Source organism: Galeopterus variegatus, unplaced genomic scaffold, assembly GCF_000696425.1.
Source record: "Galeopterus variegatus unplaced genomic scaffold, G_variegatus-3.0.2 Scaffold521, whole genome shotgun sequence".
Lineage (NCBI taxonomy): Eukaryota > Metazoa > Chordata > Mammalia > Dermoptera > Cynocephalidae > Galeopterus > Galeopterus variegatus.
In genome coordinates, this window is record NW_007726632.1 from 95,299 (window position 1) to 120,365 (window position 25,067).

The 25,067-nt window shown below is 42.9% G+C and overlaps 1 protein-coding gene across 10 annotated transcripts in view; it reads left to right on the top strand.

Annotated features, from left to right (window-relative positions):
• The first annotated feature begins 1,580 nt into the window (after window positions 1-1,580).
• CEP164 (centrosomal protein 164kDa) overlaps window positions 1,581-25,067 on the top strand; it is a 73,379-nt gene continuing 49,892 nt past the window's right edge. For 7 of the 10 annotated variants that reach the window (XM_008569620.1, XM_008569627.1, XM_008569626.1 and 4 more), the window contains exons 1-4: window positions 1,581-1,627; window positions 7,724-7,826; window positions 12,604-12,715; window positions 22,052-22,262. In XM_008569620.1, the coding sequence (XP_008567842.1) occupies window positions 7,745-7,826; window positions 12,604-12,715; window positions 22,052-22,262 (405 nt within the window). In that variant the 5' untranslated portion in view covers window positions 1,581-1,627; window positions 7,724-7,744. Of the gene's footprint in view, window positions 1,628-4,818; window positions 4,888-7,723; window positions 7,827-12,603; window positions 12,716-22,051; window positions 22,263-25,067 lie in introns of those variants that run through there. The other 3 variants (XM_008569621.1, XM_008569628.1, XM_008569629.1) reach the window with 3 other exon arrangements.

Here is a 25,067-nt window from a genome sequence, read left to right on the forward strand (position 1 = left end):
GACTGGTAAGCGGATCTTAACCCTTGACTTGGTGTTGTCAGCACCGTGCTCACCCAGTGAGCTAACTGGCCATCTCTATATAGGGATCCGAACCCGTGACCTTGGTGTTATCAGCACCACACTCTCCCGAGTGAGCCACGGGCTGGCCCTACAAATAGTTTTTGAATCTTTGTTTTGTGCAGTTCTGTGGTGGAAAAGCTGGTGACTCTTAGAGTTCCTCCCTAGTTTGGTCTCTCTGGCCCCTCAGTGAGACTTTTAAGGAGTGTGGAGAGAAAGGGGGAGCAATGACTTTTCATCTGCAGTTAGAATGAAGGTAGTGCAGGCAGAACTGATGCAGAAGTATTTGAAGTTAAACATGAGGAATACATTCTGAATATCTGGCTTGGGATCTACTGGGACAACAATCTAGTTCTTCATTCTGGGATCAGGCTCTGAGTGGCGTTGGAACTAGTCTTAGTAGTTAGTATGAGCCAGGAACATCTTTAGAACCTATCAGGAGCTGCTCCAGGTGCTTGGTCTCACCATTCTCCTCTTCGGCTAGCAACATCGCTACTTTTCTGTTCCCTAGTTTTGATGTAATGTCATGGCCATAGCTGTGTTTGCCCCTCTTAACCGTATGAGTTTGGTGACATATGAGAGAAAGTAATATTTGTCCTCTGTGTAAACAAAACTAAAGCTTTTTGGAATTATACTAGTAGCAACCCTTCTGCCAGACAGGGTGTGCGGAGGGGCTACACATTGTGCCACCTTTTTTCTTCTTCAACAAACTCTTTGGAATACTTATGACAGACAGTATTATCCCCATCCTGCAGACAGGCAAACTGAGCCCTATGCTTTGGTGAAAAAGATTAATAATAGAAACTAGGTCTCTTGACTCCTGGTCAGGTGCTCATTGATTTAATCAGAGCACAGGAGAGCTAGTTTTTTGAGGGAGGAAGGGGAACCCATTACCTTACATTCCCATTACTTTTGTTTATTAAAGGTTGATTATTGATTCACCTGGTTTTTTTTTTTTTTTTTTTTTTTTTAAAGATGACCGGTAAGGGGATCTTAACCCTTGGCTTGGTGTTGTCAGTACCATGCTCAGGCAGCGAGCCAACCGGCCATCCCTATATGGGATCCGAACCCGGGGCCTTGGTGTTATCAGCACCGCACTCTCCCGAGTGAGCCACGGGCCGGCCCGATTCACCTGGTTTTAATCAACACTTAAAAGATGATGATCAATAAGTTGTCTTAGATAATTAATGTTAGTATAAATACTATGAACTGTCTTTCCCTGCCCTAGAAGAAATTCTCCCCGTATTTAGATTTAGGGCTCTCTTTGAACCCCTTGCAGACCCCCCATCAGCTATTTTGAACTATATCTCCCGTCGTGCAACGGGAAGCGTGCCTGCGTGATCCGACGGTACATCGAACCAATCCGACGCCAGAGCTCCCACTCAGCGACCCATAGGCTCCCGGTAGAGGCGGGACTCTCAGTTGCTAGGTTGGTACCTTTTCCGGAAGTGGTTGTTGGGCGCTGCAGGGCAACACCCCGGCGTCCCTGGAAGCGGGGAGCCGGGGTGGTGCTGGGGTAGCTGCACAGAGCCCGGAGCCATCGCCCAGAGCCTCCCGGAGCGGGGGATAGGTGAGGACCTCCTTGAGGAGGGGGTTGGGTGGCGGGGAAAGGAGGGTTGCGGGGGCGTGTGCCAACGAGCGGGATGTGCGCGAGTGTGGGCGGGAACCGAGCTAAGAAGTGAAACGGGCGGCCGGCCGAGGGTGCCTCTGTTGGGAATTCCGGAGCGGGCGGCGGGGGGCCTGGGCTGGGGGTCTGGCCGGGTGAGTGAGAGGGGCGCCGGGCACGGTGTGTGAGCTCTCTGGGCGCTCGTTTACTAATCCCGTTCACAGCGAGTGAGACCCGGCCCTCTGAACCTCTTCTGTGGGAAGCTCCCCCTGCCTCCGAATCCGGACTTGCCCAACCGTGTGCCATCTTTTAACCAGCTGGAGAAGTTGGAAAGCTTTTTATTTTTTCTTGCGTTGATTAAAAAATCCACCTCTTCATCTGGAACCGCTCTCCTCACGTGGCTTCCACGACTCCCTCTCTCCAGCTTCTCCTAACGCAGCCTTTGCAGGCCCCACCTTTCTGCTGCTCACACTCCCATCTCTGGGTGATTTCAGCCAGAGTTTCAATCACCATATTCAGCGCTGACTCCCCAGACTACTCTTCAGCCAGACCTTTTTCCTGATCTCAGACCTGCTTACTGATCTTCTCGTCTTTCCAGGTCCCCCAGATCTGTTCCTCCGCTTGTATTTCCTATCTCAGTGAAGGACCTCACCACCATTCACTCAGTCAGCCAAGTCTACACCCCGAATTCATTCATCTAATATGTGCAGCAAACATTGGCTGGGCATGTCCTCTTTTCTAGGCAGTATGCTAGGTGGGGCAGCCTATCAGGCAAGGCCTAGAAGTGAACAGATAATCACAATGTACTGGCTTAAGTGCTCTGATTTCCCTCCTGCCTCTCCATCACTTGCTGTGTACATCAAATCCTGTTATTCTGCCCCTTGATTCCCTCAGAATCTGGTCCTTCCCATTCTCACAGCCACTGAGTTAGTTCATAATTTCTTGCTTGTGCTTTCAAGAGAACTTCCGAAGTGGTCTCTCTGCATCTGTTCTTGCCCTCCTCTAATTAGTGCTTACTCAGCTGTCAGAATCATTGTCCTAAGCTACAAATCTGATTATGCTGGTCTCCTTTGCGAAATCCTGTGATGGCCCCTCATCATGTACAGGATACAGCCTCTGTCCTTCCAAGCCCTTTATAGTATGCTCTTGCCTTCCATTCTAGATCTGTCTCCTGCCACTCCTCCCAATGTCCCTTGCACTCTGGTCGTGTCAGAGTGGCTAAGAGCTAGGCTTTGGAGTTAGATAGATGTGCATGCATGCATATTCTGCTGTGCCATTTACTAGCTGTCAAACCTTGGGCAGGTTTTTTTTTTTTTTTTTTTTAAACCTTGCTAAGCCTCAGTTTCCTTATTTGAAAAATGGGAATAATAATCTCTATCCAACTGAGAGGATGAAGTGAGATGATATATATATAAAGCCTTTAAGTACAGTTCCTGGAACATACAAGGTGTTCAGTGACATTAAGCTTTTATTGTCATAATCAATTCTATGCACTCACTGGACTCCTTCCTGCCTCTTTGCCTTTGTGCGTGCTATTCCTTCTGGCTTAAATCCTCTTACTCCTCTTATCCTGGTGAGCTCCTATTTATCCTTCAAGAATCATCTCAGTGGTCCAGTACTCTGTGATGCTTTCCCTGATTTTCCAAAGTAAGAGTAGTTGCCCTTACCTTTGTATCCTGTTATATTTTCTGTTACTTCCCTTAATGCGCTCAATACATTATGTAGTCATGTCTTTACATCTTTGGCTTCCCAGCTAGGCTGAGCTCAAGTTCAGGGCTATGTGTAATCAGGTTTGTAGCCTTAACACATAGCACAGTGCCTGACTCATGGTAGGTGTTCATTAAGTGGTTATTGAATGTCTGAATAGCCTTAACTTACATTCCCTGGTGCTGGATCTGCCCTCTAGAGCAATGTAGAATAAGCCCTTTAAGTATGTGAGTAGTTATAATAGTAACATCTAACATTTATTGGAGATCTTACTATGTTCTAAGCACTTTACATGTATTGAATCATTTGATCCTCACAACACTTTGAGATAGACGTTGTTATCATCCCCTTGTTATTATCCCCATTTTATAGATGAGAAAACAGGCAACTTGCCCAGCTAGTGAGGGGCAGAGCTGGGATTCACAGCCAGGAATATTCTAAAACCTGTGCTCATTACCACTATATAATCAACTCTAATGTCATCCACCTTCTCCCCGATGCCTTCTCCAGTAAATCTTTTCAGTGGTGAACATTCTTTATAATTCTTTATAATTGTTGGAACAGGGTGGAAGAAGAAAATATGCAGGGAACCCTAATTGTGTGTGGGAGTGTATATGCATGCTCTCTTAGTGTGCAGGTGTGCAGAACTCTGGCTGTGCTGACAGTGCTCATAGGAGGTTAGCCATGATATTGAAGGATTGGGAAACAGTGACAAGTGTGGATGAAAAGGCCTGGTCCTTGGCATGGCTTGGCTTCTGGCAGCTTCCTCAGCATCATCTCCAACTATGCTTTGTCTTGTTTAGTGTCATTTCCTGTTGAAGGGCCTTTGCACATGCTGCTGCTTCTGTTAGAACATGTTTTTCTTCTCTCTGTCTAGTGAATAGCCACTCATCCTTCAGTTCTCAGTGTAGGCATTATCTAAATCAGACACATTTCCTTCAGTGCTCTTACCTCATTTATAATTATCTTTTTATTTTAATTTTATTTTTTTAAAAGATGACCGGTAGGGCCGGCTCAGTGGTGCACTGCTACAGTGCGCCGCTTGAGAGCGTGGCGGTGCTCCCGCCGAGGGGTCGGATCCCACATACAGACCGGCCGCTCACTGGCTGAGCAAGGTGTGGGCGCAACACCGAGGGTTGCGATCCCGTTGCCGGTCCCGGTCCGGTACGGGCGCGACACTGAGGGTTGCGATCCGTTGCCGGTCACGAAAAAAGACAAAAAGGAAAAAAAAAAAAGATGATCGGTAAGGGGATCTTAACCCTTGACTTGGTGTTGTCAGCACTACGTTCTCCCAAGTGAGCTAACCGGCCATCCCTATATAGGGATCTGAACCCTTGGCTTTGGTGTTATCAGCACCACAGTCTCCCAAGTGAGTCACGGGCCAGCCCTATAATTATCCTTTTATATGTGACTGTTGATGGGTTTGTCTCCCTCTCTCACTAGACTACCAGCAGGAGAGTAGCAACTGAATCTGTTTTTAATCACCATTGCGTCTCTAGTGCCTACAAATAAACTTGGTAGGTGCTCAATAAATATTTCTCATTGAGTAAAGGATCTCTAGTAGCCATTAAATAAATATGAGTTCTTCTCCTACATTCCTCTTTCCTGCGACTTCTTGTCTTTTTGATCCTGTCCTTGCCCACATCTTTTCTGAAGCCAGGTAAAGCAAGGAAAGAAGGCAGAATTCAGCCCATCCCTATTTTAATTTTTTCTGGCAGATTTGTTTGAAGTTTGGATGATGCATAAATTCAGATTTTTCAGGTTATTTTTGACCTTTAAATAGTTAAACATATATATATAGCTAATTAGGCGTTTTGCATTGAGGGCAGAGATTGTACCTGTCCCATTCTTTCTGGAGATGGAGTGTATCTGGAGATAGGTAACATTTCTCAAATGCAGAATTTCTCAGATTTTCTGAGATAATTAATAGAATGCCCTGTGTAGAGCACATGCTTGATACATGCTTGTTCACACTGATGTTCAGGCCACTGTTGATGGATCCTTGCCCATGGATCCTTTCCTTTTCTCTTCTCCTCCTCTCCCTAACTAAGAGGATTAGAGATTCAGGTGATTCCTTAAGCCGCCAGGCAGTGGGCCACATCTGCCACCCTAGTTTCTGGTCCTTTTCTGCTCTGCTTTTTAGAGTCGGTGGTGGTCAGGCCCTGCTCGTCTCAGACTGTGTGTGTAGGGACGTGAGCATTAGGTCTGTAGGATGTTATGGGTTCTACTTAGGGTTGGGAGCAGATTCCCACTTCATCTTATTTACTGCAGAGAAGATTCCTTTTCCTTTGGTCTTTTCTTCCTGTTTGGAGGTGTGTAGTGGGAGTGAGAGGAGGCAGAATCATGCTCCTTTGGGGTCCAGTGGGCTGACAAAGGGAATGATGCCTTGTGAGTCCTAAGGCAGGACACCTCCCTTGCCCAGTTCTCAGTTGTCATGGTACAGAGAGGGCCGTGGTAATTGTCCTTGACAGATCCTTTGTTGCTTGTCAGGGGTGTCTCTCTAGGGATATTGGCCTAGATTCATAGACTCATATTCATCAGATCCAGTCATTTCCTATACACTCATTCCTGGCCAGGTCCTGACCTCCTTCTTGATGGCAGGGTCTTTCTGCTTGAAGAGTGCCATTTCATCTTGCCGCTCCATGTGAAACTGACAGCTTCTGAAGCAATGGGGAGGATAGGCCAGGACCTGCTGCTCCAGACTCCTGTTGGTCACACCTGGTGTGGCTGACACCTCCTTAGTTGGCGGGGAGGGGGACTCTGAGTGGAACTGTTCACAGCAGCCATTTTACAGGGCAGCTTGTCTCTGCTTCACCAGGCTTCAGTGTGGGAGCTGCCACAGGGGAGAGTTGGTGGACCCTGGGGGTCCTGAGGTGGTGGTGGGACTGTGGGTAGGAAGGGAGGATCAATTTTAGAACTGTACCAGCTTGTCAGTAGAAGAATTTAGCGCCACCTTGCCCCTGGAGCTAGAAACCTTGAATTTGAGTTGAACTTGTAGGGCTGCCATAACAAAATGCAACAGAAATTCTGGAGGCTAGAATTCCCAGATCAAGGTTCATTCTTGGTTCTTGGCTTACAGATGGCCACCTTCTTGCTATGTCTTCACATGGAAGAGAGACCAGAACTCTGGTCTCTTGTCCTCTTATACAGACACTGATCCTGTCAGGTCAGGACCCCACACTTATGACCTAATTTAACCTTAATTACCTCCTCCTAAGGACCCTATCTCCAGCTACAATCACACTGCTGGTTTTGGTTTCAATATATGAGTTTTGGAGGGACACAATCTATTGCATTGCAACTCCTTTCCACTTTATCCCCACATCCTGTTCCTTTTAAGCCTAACATTGCTGTGTCCCTTTTATCTGTCCTTTTTTCTCCATTCCTTCTGCCTCTGCCCTGGTTTAAGCCCTCATCATCTTTCACCTGGATAGCCACCTCCTCAAGCGTTTTTCCTGACACCAGTCTTTCATTTCTCCAATCCAGCCATGCCAGTGCGGAGTTCTCATCCTAAAAAGAGGATGTCCTGTGTTACTTTCTTTCACCAAAGCTCTCAGTGGCTCCCCTTTGCCACAGGGCAGAGTGGAGGCTCTTTAGCATTGTCTATAAGGCTCTCTCTGACCGGCCCCTGAGCTGGCTTTCCAGCCCAGTGCCTGCTGTGCAGGCTGTTATCCTGCACCCCAGAACACCTTGTCTGTAGCTGATGCTCCCTCCGTGTAGAATGCCTTTTTCCACCATCAGAATTCTGGTCAGCCTTCATCCCTTCAGGGAGAATTTGTTCCTCCTATCTTAGTACTCCTGGAGCAGGAGGTTTTTCCCTTCTGCCCTCTATTACTTTGGAAGTTGTGTCTGCTCCCTCCACTGGATTATAAGCACCCTGGGGACATTGTTGGATGTCAGTAGGGATAAACATATGGATATGGGTTGATAAAGTGTCACTATGCACTGAGATGTGCTTGTATAAGGGAGGTCTGTGTGCTGCTGGTTATTTTGGTGTCACTAGGGTTTTCTAGCTGGAGGTCTTGGATGGTTAATTCTTCCTCCTGTTGCAGGGGGAATATGAAGTCAAACTTTTGAGAGAGCCAGGCTTGAAGGTCTTTTGTGGTTCACCACGTGTTCAGCAAGCCTTTGGGAGATGTGTCTCATGGAACTTTCCCAAGTACAGAATCTGTAATGTTTGAGTTCTGAGCTATTGGTCCCAACCTCCACTATCCCCGGTGCCTGTAGAGTCACCGGCCAAGTTGGCTTGCAGGGTCTGGTCTGACCCAGATGTTCCATGACCCAGCTTTAACTTTTCCCCTTCTAAGCTGGGTCACTGATTTTTCTCTTTGGGTGGGGGACTTTGGGGTCTAGGTGTTCGAGCCCAGACCAATCATGGCTGGACGACCCCTCCGCATAGGAGACCAGGTGGTTCTGGAGGAAGATTATGATGAGACCTACATTCCCAGCGAGCAAGGTAAGAGGCCTGTAGTATATTGTAATAGTTCTTTGAGGGCAGGAGTTATGTCTGATTTACGTTTGTTCCTCTAATGCAAAGTATGGTACATGCACAGGATTGCTCAAATATGATCTATATTTGAGTTAGACCAAGGGTTGGCAAACTGTAGCCCATGAGCCTAACTTGGCCCACTGCCTGCTTTTGTAAAGTAAGTTTTATTGGAAAACAGCCATGGTTATTTGTTTCTGCATTGTCTATGGCTCTCTTCCTACTGCAACAGCAGTGTTGAATAGTCGTGATAAAGACCTTATCACCCACAAAGCCTACAATATATCCTATTTGGCCCTTTACAGAAAAAGTTTGCTGACCCTGGGTTAGATCAATGATTAGTTTTATTTATTTATTTATTTTTTTGTCTTTTTCCGTGTCCGGCAACAGATCGCAACCCTCAGTGTTGCCCCCGTACCGGACCGGGGACCGGCAACGGGATCGCAACCCTCGGCGTTGCTCCCGCGCCTCGCTCAGCCAGTGAGCGGGAACCGGTCTGTATGTGGGATCCGAACCCTCGGGCGGGAGCGCCGCCACGCTTCCCAAGCGGCGCACTATCCAGTGCGCCACCGGGCCGGCCCCCAATGATTAGTTTTAAATGAAAATGTAGTAGGAGATATGAAATACAGTGTGTTTCAGGGCAAACCCAATTTCTTAAGAACAAACCAAAACATTGTTTCTTTTAACAATATTATTAATAACATTATTAGTAACAACAGTAACATAATTTATCGAGTGCTACTATGTGCCAGTCTTGTTTTAAGAACTTTCCCTTTTCAACCCTCAGAGCGATGCCGTGAATTAGGTACTATTATTGTCCTCATTTTATAGATGAGGGAAACAAAAGGTTATGCAATTCTATTAAGTGGTGCAGCTAGGATCCGCACCTAGCTATTCTAACCCCAGGGCCTGCACTTTGAAGCACTATGCTATCTTTTGGAGTGAAAATTTCTTTGAAATTCTGATGAGTTATAGATATGCACACAAATTTTTCTTATAATTCAGGTGGTATGTGGACCTGTTAGAGAGTGGCGGTAAGGATTCTTGCACCCCCAAGAATCCATGTATCCCACCTAAAACCCTGGACTTTGCTTATAGTGTAATGTTTGTTTGCCATGTTTAAGTTTTCTATTTTTATGTTAAATCTATCCATCCATTCTCATATGGCTTCCGTATTATGTATCATAGTTAGAAAAGCCTTCCCCGCTCCAAGGATAAAATACTTCTTTCATGTTTTCTTCTAGTTTTGTTTCCACGCCATTAATGGGATAGCTCATCTCTTCCCAGTGATTTGGATGCTGCCTGTGTGTGTTCAGGTCCACTTTCTCTTTTCTTCCATTGTACTGTCTATTCACACGTCACTACTGTACTCTTAATTACTGAGGCTTCATCATAAATTCTAATAACTAGCAGAGCTAAAATGCCCTGGTTGCTCTTATTTTTTCAATGTTTTCTTGGCTATCTTGTTTGTTTTATCTCCCTATGAATTTTATTTTATTTATTTATTTTTTTAAAAGATGACCGTTAAGGGGATCTCAACCCTTGGCTTGATGCTGTCAGCACCACGCTCAGCCAGTGAGTGAACCGGCCATTCCTATGTAGGATCCAAACCCGTGGCCTTGGTGTTATCAGCACCACACTCTCCCGAGTGAGCCACGGGCCGGCCCCGATAAGGGGATCTTAACCCTTGATTTGGTGTTGTCAGCACCACGCTCTCCCAAGTGAACTAACCAGCCATCCCTATATAGGGATCTGAACCTGTGGCCTTGGTGTTATCAGCACCACAGTCTCCCAAGTGAGCCACAGGCCGGTCCCTCCCTGTGAATTTTAGAATCACCGTATCAAGTTCTGGGGAGGGCTGTGTATGGGAGAACTATTGATATTTGTGGAAAATTGTGTAAAATATTTAAATTAGGGAGGACTGACGTCTTTATGAAGTAAAGTCTTCCTATTCAAGACCACTGTATTTCTTTTCCTTTTCTCTCTTTTTTTGTGCTCTTCCATATTGACAAAGTTTTCTTCATGTAGTTCTTGCACATTTCTTGCTTAGTTTATTTCTTAAATATGTTATCTCTTTTGGTTCCTATTGTAAATGGAGCCTAAGTTTTTTCTAAGGATGTTTATAAAAACTCTCTTTTGCTCAGTCCAAGTTCAGACATTCTGACCTCAAGCCACCGTCTTGTCTTCCTAGGCTATCTCAGTAGCTTCCTAATTAGCCTCGCTGCTTATACTTTTGCCCTTGTCCAGTCTGTGTTCCACACAGTAGCCAGAGTGATCTTCTCAGAGTGTAGAGCAGATGATATCAGGGCTTTGCTTTTTATTTATTTATTTATTTTTTTAAAAGATGACCGGTAAGGGGATCTTAACCCTTGACTTGGTGTTGTCAGCACCACGCTCACCCAGTGAGCTAACTGGCCATCCCTATATGGGATCCGAACCCGGGGCCTTGGTGTTATCAGCACCGCACTCTCCCGAGTGAGCCACGGGCCGGCCCCAGGGCTTTGCTTTTAATACCCTTCTGTATACTCAACATAACGCCCTGGGTGCAGTGGCAGGGCTCTGTGTGACCTGACCTTGCCCACCTGGCCAGGCTCACTTTGCTAATCTTGTTGGCTTTCTGACAGTCCCTAGGTGGGCCAAGCTTCTTGCCACAGGTCCTTTGCACCTGTTCTTCTTTTGCCTGAATGCTCCTTCCTCAGGGCTCTGCCTGCTTGGCTCCTTTGTCTCCTGCAGGTTTCAGTTAAGTGTCATCATTGCTGAGAGAATTTCCTTAACCATCCTTTTTATTTTTATTTTTATTTTTTTTTGTCCTTTTTGAGACCGGCTGCACTGCGCTCAGCCAGTGAGCGCACTGGCCATCCCTATATAGGATCCGAACCCGACGCGGGAGCGCTGCTGTGCTCCCAGCGCCGCACTCTCCCGAGTGCACCATGGGCTTGGCCCTCAACCATCCTTTTTAAAGGAGTGCCCCTCCACCTTGACATTCTTTACATCATACTTCATTTACTTCCTCCATTGCATTCATCTGAAGCGTTAATTCTTTGTATATTTGCCCGTTTACTACTTTTTTTTTCTTTGACATTGGAAATTCAAATAACTATATTAAATTGAAAAACAATTCTTAAAGCTGCATTTAGAGTCAACACTCTTTTCTTTTCTTTTCTTTTTTTCCTTTTTGTCTTTTTTCGTGACCGGTAACGGGATCGCAACCCTCAGTGTCGCGCCCGCACCGTGCTCAACCAGTGAGCGGACCGGTCTCTATATGGGATCCGAACCCTCGGCGGGAGCGCTGCTGCGCTCCCAAGTGCCGCACTCTACTGAGTGCACCACCGGGCCGGCCTGCAACACTCTTTTCTTATAAAAAGCATAAGGAGTATGTCTAAGTAAGGCAGAAGTATTTCTAGGTTAAGACCAGATTTGACTTTAGCCTTTGTTCTTTAAACAAACTGCAGAGAATGGAAGAAAAAAATAGGTTATTTACAGAAAACAATGTCTACATATGTGTTCAGGTGTACAAATTTGGTGACAGAAAAGACTTCAGTACATGCTGGCATCTCAGAAGCAGTTCTCAAAGAGCTTAGTATACGCTTTGCCCGTTTACTTCTTTGCTACCTGTCTCTTCTAGAATGTAAGCACCATAAGGGCAGCGGCCATTTCTCTCTCATGGGTGGCACATAATTACTGGTACATAGGAAGCACTCAAAAAATATTTGTGAAATCAATGAATAAATGAGTCCCTGGCCAGCCAGGTTCCAGCTTCAAAAACACTTTGAAAAAGTGTTTTTTCTTTCCTAGTGTCCAGGTATGTCAGTCTCCGGATTCTCCACTGAGATGACTCATACTGGTGATGCCTTTCTGGCCTGGGCTATTATCAGCTCAAGCATTTATGCCCTTGGGATATTTATGTGTTCAAATGGTCATCTCATCAATCTTTTTTCCTCTAGGTGAGATAGCTCTTAACTCAATGCATATATCTCCCCTATTCCTCCAGATCTCCAGCAAGAGAGATATTCTCAATGCTTGATTCCAAAAGAGTATAACAAAAGTATTAGTGTCCATAATATATATAGCAAAAATTGAAAAAGAAACAACTCCCTTCGTGGAAGAGAGGGTTCAATAGGTGGGGAAGAAGGCCCCTGAGTATAATCCACTTTCTCAGCTCAGCTATCTCCTTGCCCCAAGGCAGAGTCAGTCACTGCTTTCCCTCCGCTCCCATGGCACATGGGACATGTCACCATTACAGCATGTGTTATGGGGGTTGTACTCTATTTGTGTGTTTGTAAGATCCTCAAGGAGCTTAGTTGTCTGTAGATGTTCAGCATATGCTTGTTGATTGAGTGATAAACGCTTTTGGACCGAGTTTTTGCAAACCTTGGGAGAGCTTATGTCCTCTGGTAAGGCTGACCTTATCCTGGATGGTTTGGGCTGTGGATGCTGGAGTTCTTCCTGAGTGCCCTGCCACATGAAGTCTTGGTTTTATTTTTTGGCCTTTGTTATATTTGGCTTCAGATTATGTTCTTGGAGTATGGTGACAGCATGCCTTGATTCAGGTATACGATTTATAAATTGTGATGTAAGGAGACAATTATATATGTTTATTGTTTATATTTAGAGAAATAATACTTTCTTACTGAAGAAAATTTGGAAGGTAAAGGCAAAGTAGAAAAAAGATTGTGGTTTTTTTTCTTCTTTCTGTTCACCCACCCTCATCTCTCTTACCTTCCTACCCTCCTGCCTCTCCTTGCAGAGATTCTTGAATTTGCTAGAGAGATTGGTATTGATCCCATCAAGGAGCCAGAACTGATGTGGCTGGCGCGGGAGGGCATCGTGGCCCCACTGCCTGCGGAGTGGAAACCATGGTAAGTCAGCATAGGGTGCAGGTCACTGATTTGGCCCATCAGAGGCAGAGGGAACCTGGCACTGGAGGTCAGTTTTAACTGGCCATCTTTTCCAAACCTGTGAGGAACAGTCAAGGACAGCACTGTGCCATTCCTCTGATAGGCCATCTGATGTTTTGGGCCTGAGCATAGGCCGACTTGATGATCCCTATGATGGAGTTCTGCACTTATGTCTAGGGCCATAGGAGCTGCTGCCCTGGATCAGGCCCTCTAGCACCAGCATCTGTTTTGGATGTCTTGAGGAGGTGTCATTGTAGGCTGATATTGAAAGTGACAATTGTACCTCCTTAGCATGTTCAAAATGGATACTGGCACTAAAGAGGTTTGTAGTGAGGTCACATAGACCTGGCAAAAAGTTTCTGTCTCTCTTGGCAACCTATAGCTTTGCCATCCCTGAATTTGTGTAACCTGTTCATGAAAAGTTCATATTCGTACGTTCATTCATATTTTCAGTTCTACTTAGAGTTCTTTGGATTGCAAGGAGCAGTGACTCACTTATGTTATTTCAGGAAAACAGAGGTGTACAGTGAGGAAACAGAGTAGGTAGGGTGGGGACACTAAAAGAAGTTACGTTTACTGCTGCCATCTGCCCCCTTCTCTTGAGGACTGCATCGTCTCCCTGTCATGGTGACACTGTTTATTCTGTGCATCTGCTCTGTTCTGCTTTTGCACAGTTCCTCATCCTCATCCCACGCACAGAGCTATCTTCAAATTGTTTCCCTGAAGTGAGGGCCATAAATTTACTTCCTACCTTAGAATGTGATTTCCCTTTGTTTGTCCCAAACTAGTCCCCAGGTGTCTTAGGGGAGTCCCTTCTAATGCTGGTATTGTGCGATTTTGTGTACAAGGTGTAATCATCCTGTTCTTGCCTATAGCATTTAATGTATTACCCATACTTTAAAATAACTACAATCGTCTTTTCAGCTGAAGAATTGTGATTCTTTTAGCTTTTCCTCACATGGCAGGCTCCTTGTTCTCTTGATCTTTTTAGCTGCCATTTGTTGGGCCTTCTCCAGTTTCAGGACATCTTTTTAGTGTATTTTATAGTGTATTTCGGGTGCTGAGGACTCATGGTTGTGTTTGTAGGAAAAGTTTATAGGATAGCGGTTTATGTTTTTAATATCCTCCCTGTTAGAAGGTAGGAAACTGTCATTGGTTGTAGGCCAGCTGTGTGCCTGGTTTTGTGCCAGTTGCCTTCACATACCTGCTAGTGGTGACTAACACTCCCTTGTCCTATAAGGTGAGTGTGAATAATTTTTCACTTTTTAAAAGAACATAGGCAATTAAAATGTACACATGTCACCTTTTACACTATTCCCCTTTTCAAGGGTAATTACTATTAATTGATAAATTTCTTCCAGACCTTTTAAAACACATACACCCACCCCGCTAACGGATTGTTTTTTTTAACCGTAAGTGCTATATGTACACTGTTTTCTGTGTCATTGTGTATAGGTCTACCTCATTCTTTTATCAGCTGCATACTTTTCCATATATACTCATAGATGTACCACAGTTTTTATAAAGACCTTGATTTATTTAGCGACTCTTGTATTGGAGAACATTTAGATATTTTCTAAATTGACCATGTATGTGAGGGTCTGTTTCTGGATTCTCTTCTCTCTTCCATTGATCCATAGCACCAGTACTATTCTATCTTGATTATTGCAGCTTTATAATAAATCTTGAAATCATTTAGAGTAAATCCTCCAGTTTTGTTCTCCATTTTCAAAGTCATATTCTGGATCCTTTGCATTTCCATACAAATTTTAGAATTAGCTTGTCAGTTTCTTGTTAGGATTTTCATGGGGATTGTGTTGAATCTATGAATCAATTTGGGGAGCATCGTCATCTTAAGTAATATTGGCTCATTCAACCCGAGAACTTGGTCTATTTCCATTTCTTTAGGTTTTCTTTAATATTTCTAAGAATTTTTTTGTAGTTTTTAGTGCACACGTTTTGCCCATCTTTCACCAGATTTATCCCTAAGTAGTTCATAGGTTTGATGTTTCTGCAAATGGTATATTTCAAAATTTCAATTTTTAATTGTTTGTTGCCTTTTTATAGAAATGAAATTGGTTTTTGCATATTGATCTTATAGCATGCAACCTTGTTAAACTCAATTATGTTAAGTCTAGTAGCTTTTTTTGTAGATTCCATAGGAATGTCTTCTGAGAATAAAGACATTTTTACTTTTTTCCTTCTAATCTGGGTACCTTTCATTTCTTCCAAACAAGTACTAACCAGGCCTGAACCTGCTTAGCTTCTAAGATCAGATGAGTTAAGGCATGTTCAGTGTAGTATGGCCATAGACTGGATACCTTTTTTTTCTTATTTCTTGCCCTACTACACTGACTAGAACCTCTAGTATAATTAAATAGCGGTGTGATAGTGGATATCTTTGCCTTGTTCCTGGTCTTAGGGGGAGAAAATTCAGTCTTTCATCATTAAGTATGATGTTAGCTGTAGGTTTCTTGTAAATGCTCTTTGTCCTAGCTTGCTGAGTGTTTAAATCAGAAGTGGATGTAGGATTTTATCAAATGTTTTTTCTGCATCTATTGATAGGATCATATGGTGTTTTTTTTTTTTGGTCTGTTAATATAGTCAATTTAATTGATTGATTTTCAAATGTTAAACCAACCTTACATCTTGGATAAACTCTACTTGGTCCTGATGTAGTATCCTTTTTATATTTTATATAAAATTTTTAAAAAAGGATTTGATTTCTAAAATTTTATTAAGTATTACTGAATTTATGCCTGTGGGGGGATTGGTCTCTAGTATTTTTTTTTCTCGTAATGTCTTTGCCTTGTTTTGGTATTATCTGATTAATATTGGCCTCATAGAATGATTTGTGAAGAATTCCTTCCTTGGGGCCGGCCTGTGGCTCACTCGGGAGAGTGCAGTGCTGATAACACCAAGGCCACGGGTTCGGATCCCATATAGGGATGGCCGGTTTGCTCACTGGCTGAGCGTGGTGCTGACAACACCAAGTCAAGGGTTAAGATCCCCTTACCGGTCATCTTTTAAAAAAAAAAGAATTCCTTCCTCTTCAGTTCTTTGGAAGAGTTTGTGTAGAATTGGTATTATTTCTTGCTTAAATATTTGGTAGAATTTACCAGTGAAACCATCTGGGCCTGGAATTTTCTTTGTGAGAAAAATTTTAACTACAACAGAAAAAGGCTTATTCAGGCTGTTTCTTCTTGAATGACCTTTGGTAGCTTTTCTCATTTCATCTAAATTATTGGATTTGTTGGCGTAAGGTTAAGTTTGTTCATATTGTGTTATCTTTTTCTTTCTTTTTTTTTTTTTCGTGACCGGTAAGGGGATCCCAACCCTTGGTGTGGTGTCGCCCACACCACGCTCAGCCAGTGAGCACACCGGCCATTCCTATATAGGATCCGAACCCGGGGCGGGAGCATCGCTGCGCTCCCAGCGCCGCACTCTCCCGAGTGTGCCACGGGTCGGCCCTGTCTTATCTTTTCAATATTTCTAAAATCTGTAGTTTTATAACTTCTATCATTCTTGATATTGGTTATTTGTATTTTCTTTATTATTATTATTATTTTTTCTGATTGCCCTGGCTAGAGGTTTATAAATTTTGTTTATTTTCTCAAAGAACTAGATTTTGGTTTCATTGATTTCTCACTGCCTCTTTTTTTCTATTTCATTGATTTCTTCTCTGATCTTTATTTCCTTTCTTTGGTTTTTTTTGGGTTTAATTTGCACTTTTTCTAGTTTCATAGGGTTGCCACACTGTTTTCATTACCATAGTTGTATACTAAGAGTTTTTTTTGTTTTTTTTTTCCTTTTTGTCTTTTTTCGTGACCGGCAACGGATCGCAACCCTCAGTGTCGCGCCCATACTGGACCGGGACCGGCAACGGGATCGCAACCCTTAGCGTTGCGCCCGCACCTTGCTCAGCCAGTGAGCGGGAACCGGTCTGTATGTGGGATCCGAACCCTCGGCGGGAGCGCCGCCACGCTCCCAAGTGGCGCACTGTAGCAGTGCGCCACCGGGCCGGCCCCATACTAAGAGTTAATATTGGTAGGGAGAGTCCTTCCTATATATGAGGGGTCTTCAAAAAGTTAATGGAAGGATTCATATTATCATTCTTTTTTCTTTATTTTCTTAGGAGGGGGGGTTCTTCTGGTAAAGACTGGAGAACCTGCTAGATAATTCAAAAAGAGCTGTAACACTTCATATATCTTTTAATTCCAATTTTCCACGACATTTTTGAAGTACCCTTGTATTGTTTAATTTTGTCCTGGAAGTTCTTAGTCCTTACTCTTTCATACTATTTTTAGGATTAGTTTCTCAAAGTCTGCCAAAAATTCTAGGGATTTTGACTGGAATTACATGTTATTTTATAGATTAACTTGGGTAGAATTAGTATCTTTGTAATACTGAACCTTTCAGTCCATGAACATAGGATATATACGCACACATCACTTTTTTTTAGTCCTAAATTATGCCCTTCAAAAATTTTTCACAATATTCTCTTCAAAATGTAGTACAACCTTTGTTAGATATATTTCCGAGTACCTTATAATTTTTTGTTGCCATTGCATATTTGCTATTGCAAATTATTATGGCATTTCTAACTGATTGTTACTGGTGAATAGGAATACTATTGGTTTTTATTACTGATCTTATATATTCAGTTGCCATGCCAAATGTTCTTATTCTAGTAATTTGTAGATTTGTTTAGATTTACTATGCAGAAAAATCATGTAATCTGCAAATAAGGACGATGTTATTACTCCATTTTCAGCATTGAAGTTTTAAGATTAACTTTCTTATATTATTACATTGGCTGGAATTTCCTTTAGTACTTCTAAGGAAAAAAATTGTGATAGAAGACCTCTGTTTCTTGTTCCTGAATTGAAATAGAATGCTTCTAATTTTTGGTGAAGGTTTTAGGTAGAGTTTCCTTCTAATCCTAGTTTGTTAAGTGATTTTCTCCCAAATGCTGTATTACAGAATGCTTTTCTTTTTGCATCTTTTGAGATGATTGCATGGGTTTTTTCCCCTTAATCTTTTAATGTGGCAAATAACATTAATATATTTTCTGATGTTACACATCTTGAAATTCCTGGGATAAACACTATACGTTATGGTACATTATTTTTAGGTACTGTAGGATTTAGTTTGCTAATATTTTATTTCAAACTTTTGCATCTATGTCCATAACTGAGATTGACAAATATTTACCATCTGTATTAGTCTGTTTTTGTTGCTTATAACAAAATACCTGGAACTGGGTAATTTATAAGAAAACAAAATTTATTACTTACAGTTTCAGAGGCTGTGAAGTCCAAAGTCTAGGGAACACAGCTGGTGAAGGCCTTGGTGGTGGTGACAGTGACCTGGTGTCTCACATCGCAGAACATGACAGAGCAGAGAGAGAGATAGTTCCTCAGGCACTCTCCTTTTAAAGCCCTCAGAACCATGCCCAGGACCACCATTTTTAATCCGTTCACAACAGCATGGTCCTACAATCTTATCACCTCTTCAAGGCCCCACCTTTCAGTTACCATAACAGGATTTTGTACCCTCAACAGTTACAGCAGGAATTAAGCTTCTAATATATGAACTTTGGGAACACCATTCAATCAATCCACAGGACTGGCTATTTCTGATTTTATTATCAAGGTGTTCTAGCCTCATGAAACAATTTGGGGTGTGTTCCCCTTTTTTTCTATTTGTTGGAACGATTTGTTTAGGATAGGGTTTGGTAAAACTCATTTTGGGCCTATGTGTGCATGCACATACATGTCTGTATGCATGAATGAATACATTTTTGCCAATTCAATATTTTTAATGGGTATAGGTTGATTCAGGCCTTCTATTTCTTCTTCTATTTCTTCTTGAGTCAATTTTGTTAACCTGTTTTTTGTCTGTGAAATTGTCCATTTGGTCTAGGTTTTCAAGTTTATCATCATCAAATCTTTTGCTTTTTTTTTTCAGAGTTGCTGTTTTAAAAATTTATTTATTTTTTATTGAAACATAATTGATTATACATATTAGTGGGGTACAAAGTTGACTGTCAGTATTTGTGTACAATATGTGATGATTGAATCAGGATAGTTGGTATATTCATCATTACAAAATGTGCTCATTCTTTGTGTCTTAACCAATTTCTCCCTAACCCTCTTCCCTCTTCCCCTTTACTCCCTCTAATAATCACAGTTTTGTTCTTGAAAGTTCAAGATATTATTGTGTTTGTTGTTCCTTTCTTTATTTTTTTAGCTTCCACTTATGAGTGAGGACGTGGTATTTCTCTTTCTGTGCCTGGCTTATTTCACTTAAACGTAATTTTCTCCAAGTTCATCCATGTTGCTGCAAATGGTAGAATTTCATTCTTTTTTATGGCTGAGTAGTATGCTGTTGTGTATATATACCACATTTTCTTTATCCACCCATTCGTTGATGGACATTTAGGTTGGTACCATATCTTGGCTATTGTAAATAGAGCTGTGGTAAACATGGGAGTGCAGGTTCCCCTTTGACGTGATGATTTCCATTTTTGGGGGTATATACCAGTAGTGGGATTGCTGGATTGTATGGTAGTTCTGTCTGTAGTTGTTTGAGAAACCTCCACACTGTTTTCCAAAAAGGCTGTACTAATACAAAGTCCCACCAACAGTGTAGAAAGTTTCCCCTTTGTATGTATCCTCGCCAGGATTTTTCATCCTCTGTTTTTTTTTTTTTTTTTTTAATTTTTTTAAAATTTTTTATTTTTTTGTCTTTTTGTCTTTTTTCCATGTCCGGCAACGGATCGCAACCCTCAGTGTTGCCCCCGTACCGGACCGGGGACTGGCGACGGGATCGCAAGCCTTGGCTTTGCTCCCGTGCCTCGCTCAGCCAGTGAGCGGGAGCCGGTCCGTACGTGGGATCCGAACCCTCGGACGGGAGCGCCGCCGCGCTTCCCAAGCGGCGCACTATCCAGTGCGCCACCGGGCCGGCCCCATCCTCTGTTTTTTTGGTAATAGCTAGTCTAACTGGGGTGAGATGATATCTCATTGTGGTTTTAATTTGAATTTCCCTGATATCATCATCAATTCATAATTTCCTTTTATGGTTTTAGAATCTCTGCTGAATCTGTAGTTATGTCCTGTTTTCATTTCTGATGCTTTTTGTTTGTGACTTCTCTTTTCTTCCTTGATCAGTCTTTCAGAAGTTTGCTTATTATATTACTTTTCTCAAAAAAAATCAGCTTAATTGTCGGAGATTTTTATTTTATCCTCCATATCTGTTAACTTGTATCTCATGTTTCAAAAATCATATTATTTTGCATGCTGCATTTTGGGTAATTTCCTTATGTATATTTTCCAATTTACTACTTGTTTCTTCTTTGTCAAATCTACTGTGTAACCCATCTGTTTTTTTTTTGTTGTTGTTGTTGTTTGTTTGTTTGTTTGTTTTTTTAAAAAAGATGACCAGTAAGAGGATCTTAACACTTGACTTGGTGTTGTCAGCACCATGCTCTCCGAAGTAAGCCACGGGCTGGCCCTTCTGGGTTTTTGATAATAGTCATGCTGATGGGTATGAGGCAGTATTTCATTGTAGTTTCAATTTGTATTTCCTGTATGTTTAGAGATGTTGAACATATTTTCATGCACTTATTGGTTATGTGAATATCTTCTGTCATTGTTCTTTTTTTTTTTTTTTTTTAAAGATGACCAGTGAGGGGATCTTAACCCTTGGCTTGGTGTTGTCATCACCACACTCAGCCAGTGAGCGAACTGGCTGTCCCTATATAGGACCCGAACCTGTGGCCTTGGTGTTATCAGCACCGCACTCTCCCGAGTGAGCCACAGGCCGGCCCTTGTCATTGTTTTTTTTTTTTTACCCCTGATGTTTTCCCATCTATTTCTGCTCATTTTTTCTTTTATTTGAATTGAGATTCAGCTTGGCAAGTTTTATAGGAGCCTGATAGGGATCGTATTATATTTATACATTAATTTGAGGATTATTGGCATCTTTATAGACTAGAGTCTTTCTATTCAAGAACACGGAATGCCTCTCCAATTTTTTTTTTTGTATGACTTTTTAGTGAAGCTTTGTAAAAGTTTTGCATGTTTTGGATTAATTCCTGGGTATTTTATCTTTTATATTGCTATTGTGAATGGGATTCTTTTTCCCATTAGCTGTCCTGATAATGGTAAATGGAATAAATGGTTTACTTTGGACTTGTGCATTTTGAAACATGGATTCTTAAAATCCTACATTATTTTCTTCAAACATTGATCCCCATTAGCTTGGATTATCACTTCTTATGAGTTTAGAGTCTTCTGCAAAATCAGAGCTTTCACAATGCTTTTTTCTTCTTCAGACTGTTTATTGAAATTTTTTTTTTTTTTTTTTTTTTTGAAGATGACCGGTAAGGGGATCTTAACCCTTGACTTGGTGTTGTCAGCACCACGCTCAGCCAGTGAGCGAACTGGCCATCCCTATATGGGATCCGAACCCGGGGCTTTGGTGTTATCAGCACTGCACTCTCCCAAGTGAGCCACGGGCCGGCCCTGTTTATTGAAATATTAAGCAAGGTTCGTTGTAGCACTTATCTCCAAGGTACCACAGTGTTTACACTTGTCCATCTGCTAAAAGGAAAACTTTAGACAAATTAAATTTAACAGAATTTAATTTAGCAAAGAACAATTTGTGAATTAGGCAGCCCCCAGAACCAGAATAGGTTCAGAGTGACTCCAGAGCTGCTGCATGGTTGGATAACATTTATGAACAGAAAAAGGAAATTGAGGTACAGAAAACGGAAACGAAGTACAGAAACAGCTGGATTGGTTCAGCTCGGCATTGCCATACTTGAACATGGTTTGAACAGTTGGCTGCCTCTGATTGACTGCGACTCAGCTACTTATTACAAGATTAGGTCACGGTCTGTTTACACAGCAAGTTAGGTTATAGTTCACTGTGTATGGAGAAACCTTTAGATCAAACTTAACACATCTAAATAAAACCAAATTCATTCCTACACTAGAATGAATTCCCAGGAATTCCAGTGATTACACATCTTCATTTGGAGAAGTCTTTAGGTATCCCAATCATTTTTTCCTCCAAGTTAACTCCTTATTCTTAGCCAAATAGTACGCTCCAATTTTGTGTTAATCCTTTCCTTTCCTTCCCTCTCCTCTTATCCCCTCTTCTTCCATCTTTTCTTTCCCTCTTCCCCTTCCCTCTCTTCCTCCTTCTCTGCCTCCTCCCCCATTTTCTTCTTTTTCCTGAGTTACTTTGGACCTGAGCAGGAACTAACTTCTTAACTCTGCTCATCCCTAGCCAGCACATCACAGGTGATATTTACTATTTCAACTTTGCCAACGGGCAGTCCATGTGGGACCATCCGTGTGATGAGCACTATCGGAACTTGGTCATCCAAGAGCGGGGGAAGCTGTCAGCTACTGGGGCCATTAAGAAGAAAAACAAGAAAAAGAAAAAGGAAAAGGAAAAGAAAGACAAGAAGGACAAAGAGACCTCCAAAAGTCCCCTGGTGAGTCAGCCAAGTGGTGGAAGCCAGCTCCCAGAGAGGCCAGTACTAGAACCTGAGGGGATATTGGGAACCTCTCGGTGTCTGCAGCTGGGAGGTTAAGAACAACAACAACATTATAGTAAATTCGTGATAGTACATCATCAGAACATCTGTGTTCTGGCACATTCTCCTTTCAGCTTGTAGAAGTTGTTACCATCCCCAAACAATCCTCCCCTCCCGCCCCCCACAAAGCATGCCTTACATAATAGGATTAATGAGAGCATGTGCTCTGCTGAGGATGGTGTTTTGTAGCAGCAGTAGTAGTAGTGATGGCATCTGTTGCTGTGGAGAGTGGGGACGGGGAGCTGTTGGCAGAGGCCAGCGAGCCTAGATGAGCAGAGTGTCCTTTCTCTTCCCCAGAGTCAGGCTGTCCTTGTGTGTGATGATGATGATTATTTATTATTTTTTTGGCTGGCCGGTGAGGGGGTCTGAACCTGTGACCTTGGGATTATAAGGCTGCACTCGAACCAGCTGAGCTAACTAGCCAGCCCTGTGCTTATTATTTGTCTTAAAGTCGTGTGTATTCAGTTGTCAGAACCCCAGTGCCATCAAGATTCAAAAGAAAAACCTTGGGCTTTATCTGCTTTGGTGGATTATCTTTATTGCCAGTGTCCTTGGTCAGTGGTGGATAACTGAAATTTACTTACAATGTGATCACCTTGGTCTCCAGTAGCTTTTTTTCCTTCCAGCATTAACACCACATGCTTGGGAATTGAGTAGCTTTTCTACTTGGAGTTCAAAGTACTCTTATCCACTTATTGTTTAATTTGTCTCCCTAGCACATCCAAACCTAGGAGGTGGAGTTACAGCTGGCGTTTTTTAGGTGGACGAGCTAAGACTTGGAGCCATACTGAAGTGAGGCTCAGGCTTTCCCAGAAGGATGGTGATGCAGGGAAACCAGGCCTTCTTCCCTTCACTCAAGCATGGGTCAGGTGGGGCACGCTGAGGAGACAAAGGGACATAGGAACTCAGTTGAGCCAGGTGGGGAGCACTGGGAATATCTTTTTAACCTCTCAATGGTCCAGTTGTTTTGTTGCTGTTTATAGTTTTTCCCACCAGAGCCCGGAGCTTACTTCTCAGTGAAGATTTTGTCCATCTTCCTTCTTTCGTAAGGTGTCAATTCTGGCTTTGAATGGTTGTTGAAGAATTTATCTGTTTTATCATATCCAAGTTCTATGGATACGCCTCCCTCCCCTCCCCCACATATTACTCATGGGCCTGAGAAACAAGGTAACAAGCCCATTCCTCCAGGTACAGAAAAGAGGATGGGTAATTTCCAAATAGGCTGAATTTTCCAATATCATGTATTTGAAAGGTGAAAGGTAGCTGTGGGCTTTTCACTAACCCACGGTTATTTGAAATGATAATCAGGCATCTGTACAGGCTCTGACATGACTGAAGGTTAGAGAGGGAATGAAGTTGAGGCTTCTGATGGAGGGTTGAATTCCGGGTGTGTGACTGAGTTCCAGGAGGTCCTGTTAAAAAGGGTTCCTTCTGGGGTTTGGGAAATGAGGACAATTGGACAGCCCTGGGCTGTCAGTCTGGTTCTTAGGTGCCTCAAACATGAGTTTGGGGGAGAGGCCTGAGCCAGGTGGATGACCTGGACTCAGGGGACTTGGCCTCACAGCCAGGTCATGATTAGTGTGAATGTTTGCAGGGAGTGGCTGTTTTTTTAGGGTTTCTTCTAGCCCCTAGGTTTTATGACTGTGGACATCTCTCTAGCAGCACCAACTTGTGCCTTTGGGAGAAGACACTAGACTCAGTTTCCAAGGGTCAGGTCACTGGTTATGTTTCCCCTCTTCTCTCCCTGTTAGAAAATTTCTAGGAGTCTTTGATAAGGTTGGTGCATTTTGTAAAATCAACCAGTCACAGAGTCTGAGAGGTAGATGGTACCTTAAGGATAATCTGGTTGGTGATTTTCAAACTTTTGTTAGTAGTAAAGTCCTGTCTTCAAGACAGTTTCTCTGTAATGGTCTCGATTATACAAAAAAGAAATGAAGCTGCTCTGGTTGAACCTGGGGCAGGGGTCTTGGTCATGCCTCTTCTCCGTCACATGCATACTATAGTAGCCCCCAAGGTACTGAGCCCCCCAGGTTCTATGGAGAAATGTTTGCAAGCCTTTAATATAGTCTGGCTTCTTCTTTATAGATAAGGAAACTGGGGCCCAGAAAACAACATATTTACAGGCCAAGGGAGTTTTTAGCTTTTCTTCCCTCTGTGGTTTGTATTTTACTTTAAATGGAGGGTGGCTTTCTGCTAAGGGCTAGCCAAGGGCTAAGGTAGCAAGCATACATCAAAGTGCTTTGTCTTAGTTTTCTCTGCATGTTTATATACCCATCTAGGAAACACAGACTGAGCAGGGACTTCTGCCTTCTTCCTTCTTTCTCCGTGGCCCATCCCCTCTCCTGGCACCTGAGCTTGCTGATCTGGACCTAGACCAGGAGATACAGGCTAGAAGTGAGGGCTCCTTTAAGAAAGGAAAGAGCCCATGCATGCTAGTTGACACCCCCTGGTCTCTCACGGGTGCCCTCCCCAGCAAGCTGCAGCCACTCTCCAAAGGCCAAGCCTCCCGAACCCACCAGATCTTTTCTGATGTGGAGAAAATCTTAGGCAGACCCCCAGCCCAATGCAGGACAGAATTAGGTAATCAGCAGGATTTGGAGAAACCCCAGAAAGCGACAGAGAAGATCTACCTGGGGTTTTCAGACCCCGAAATGGAAGAGCTGGAAATGAGGACCAGACAACAGAAACCTGGCTCTCTGAGCC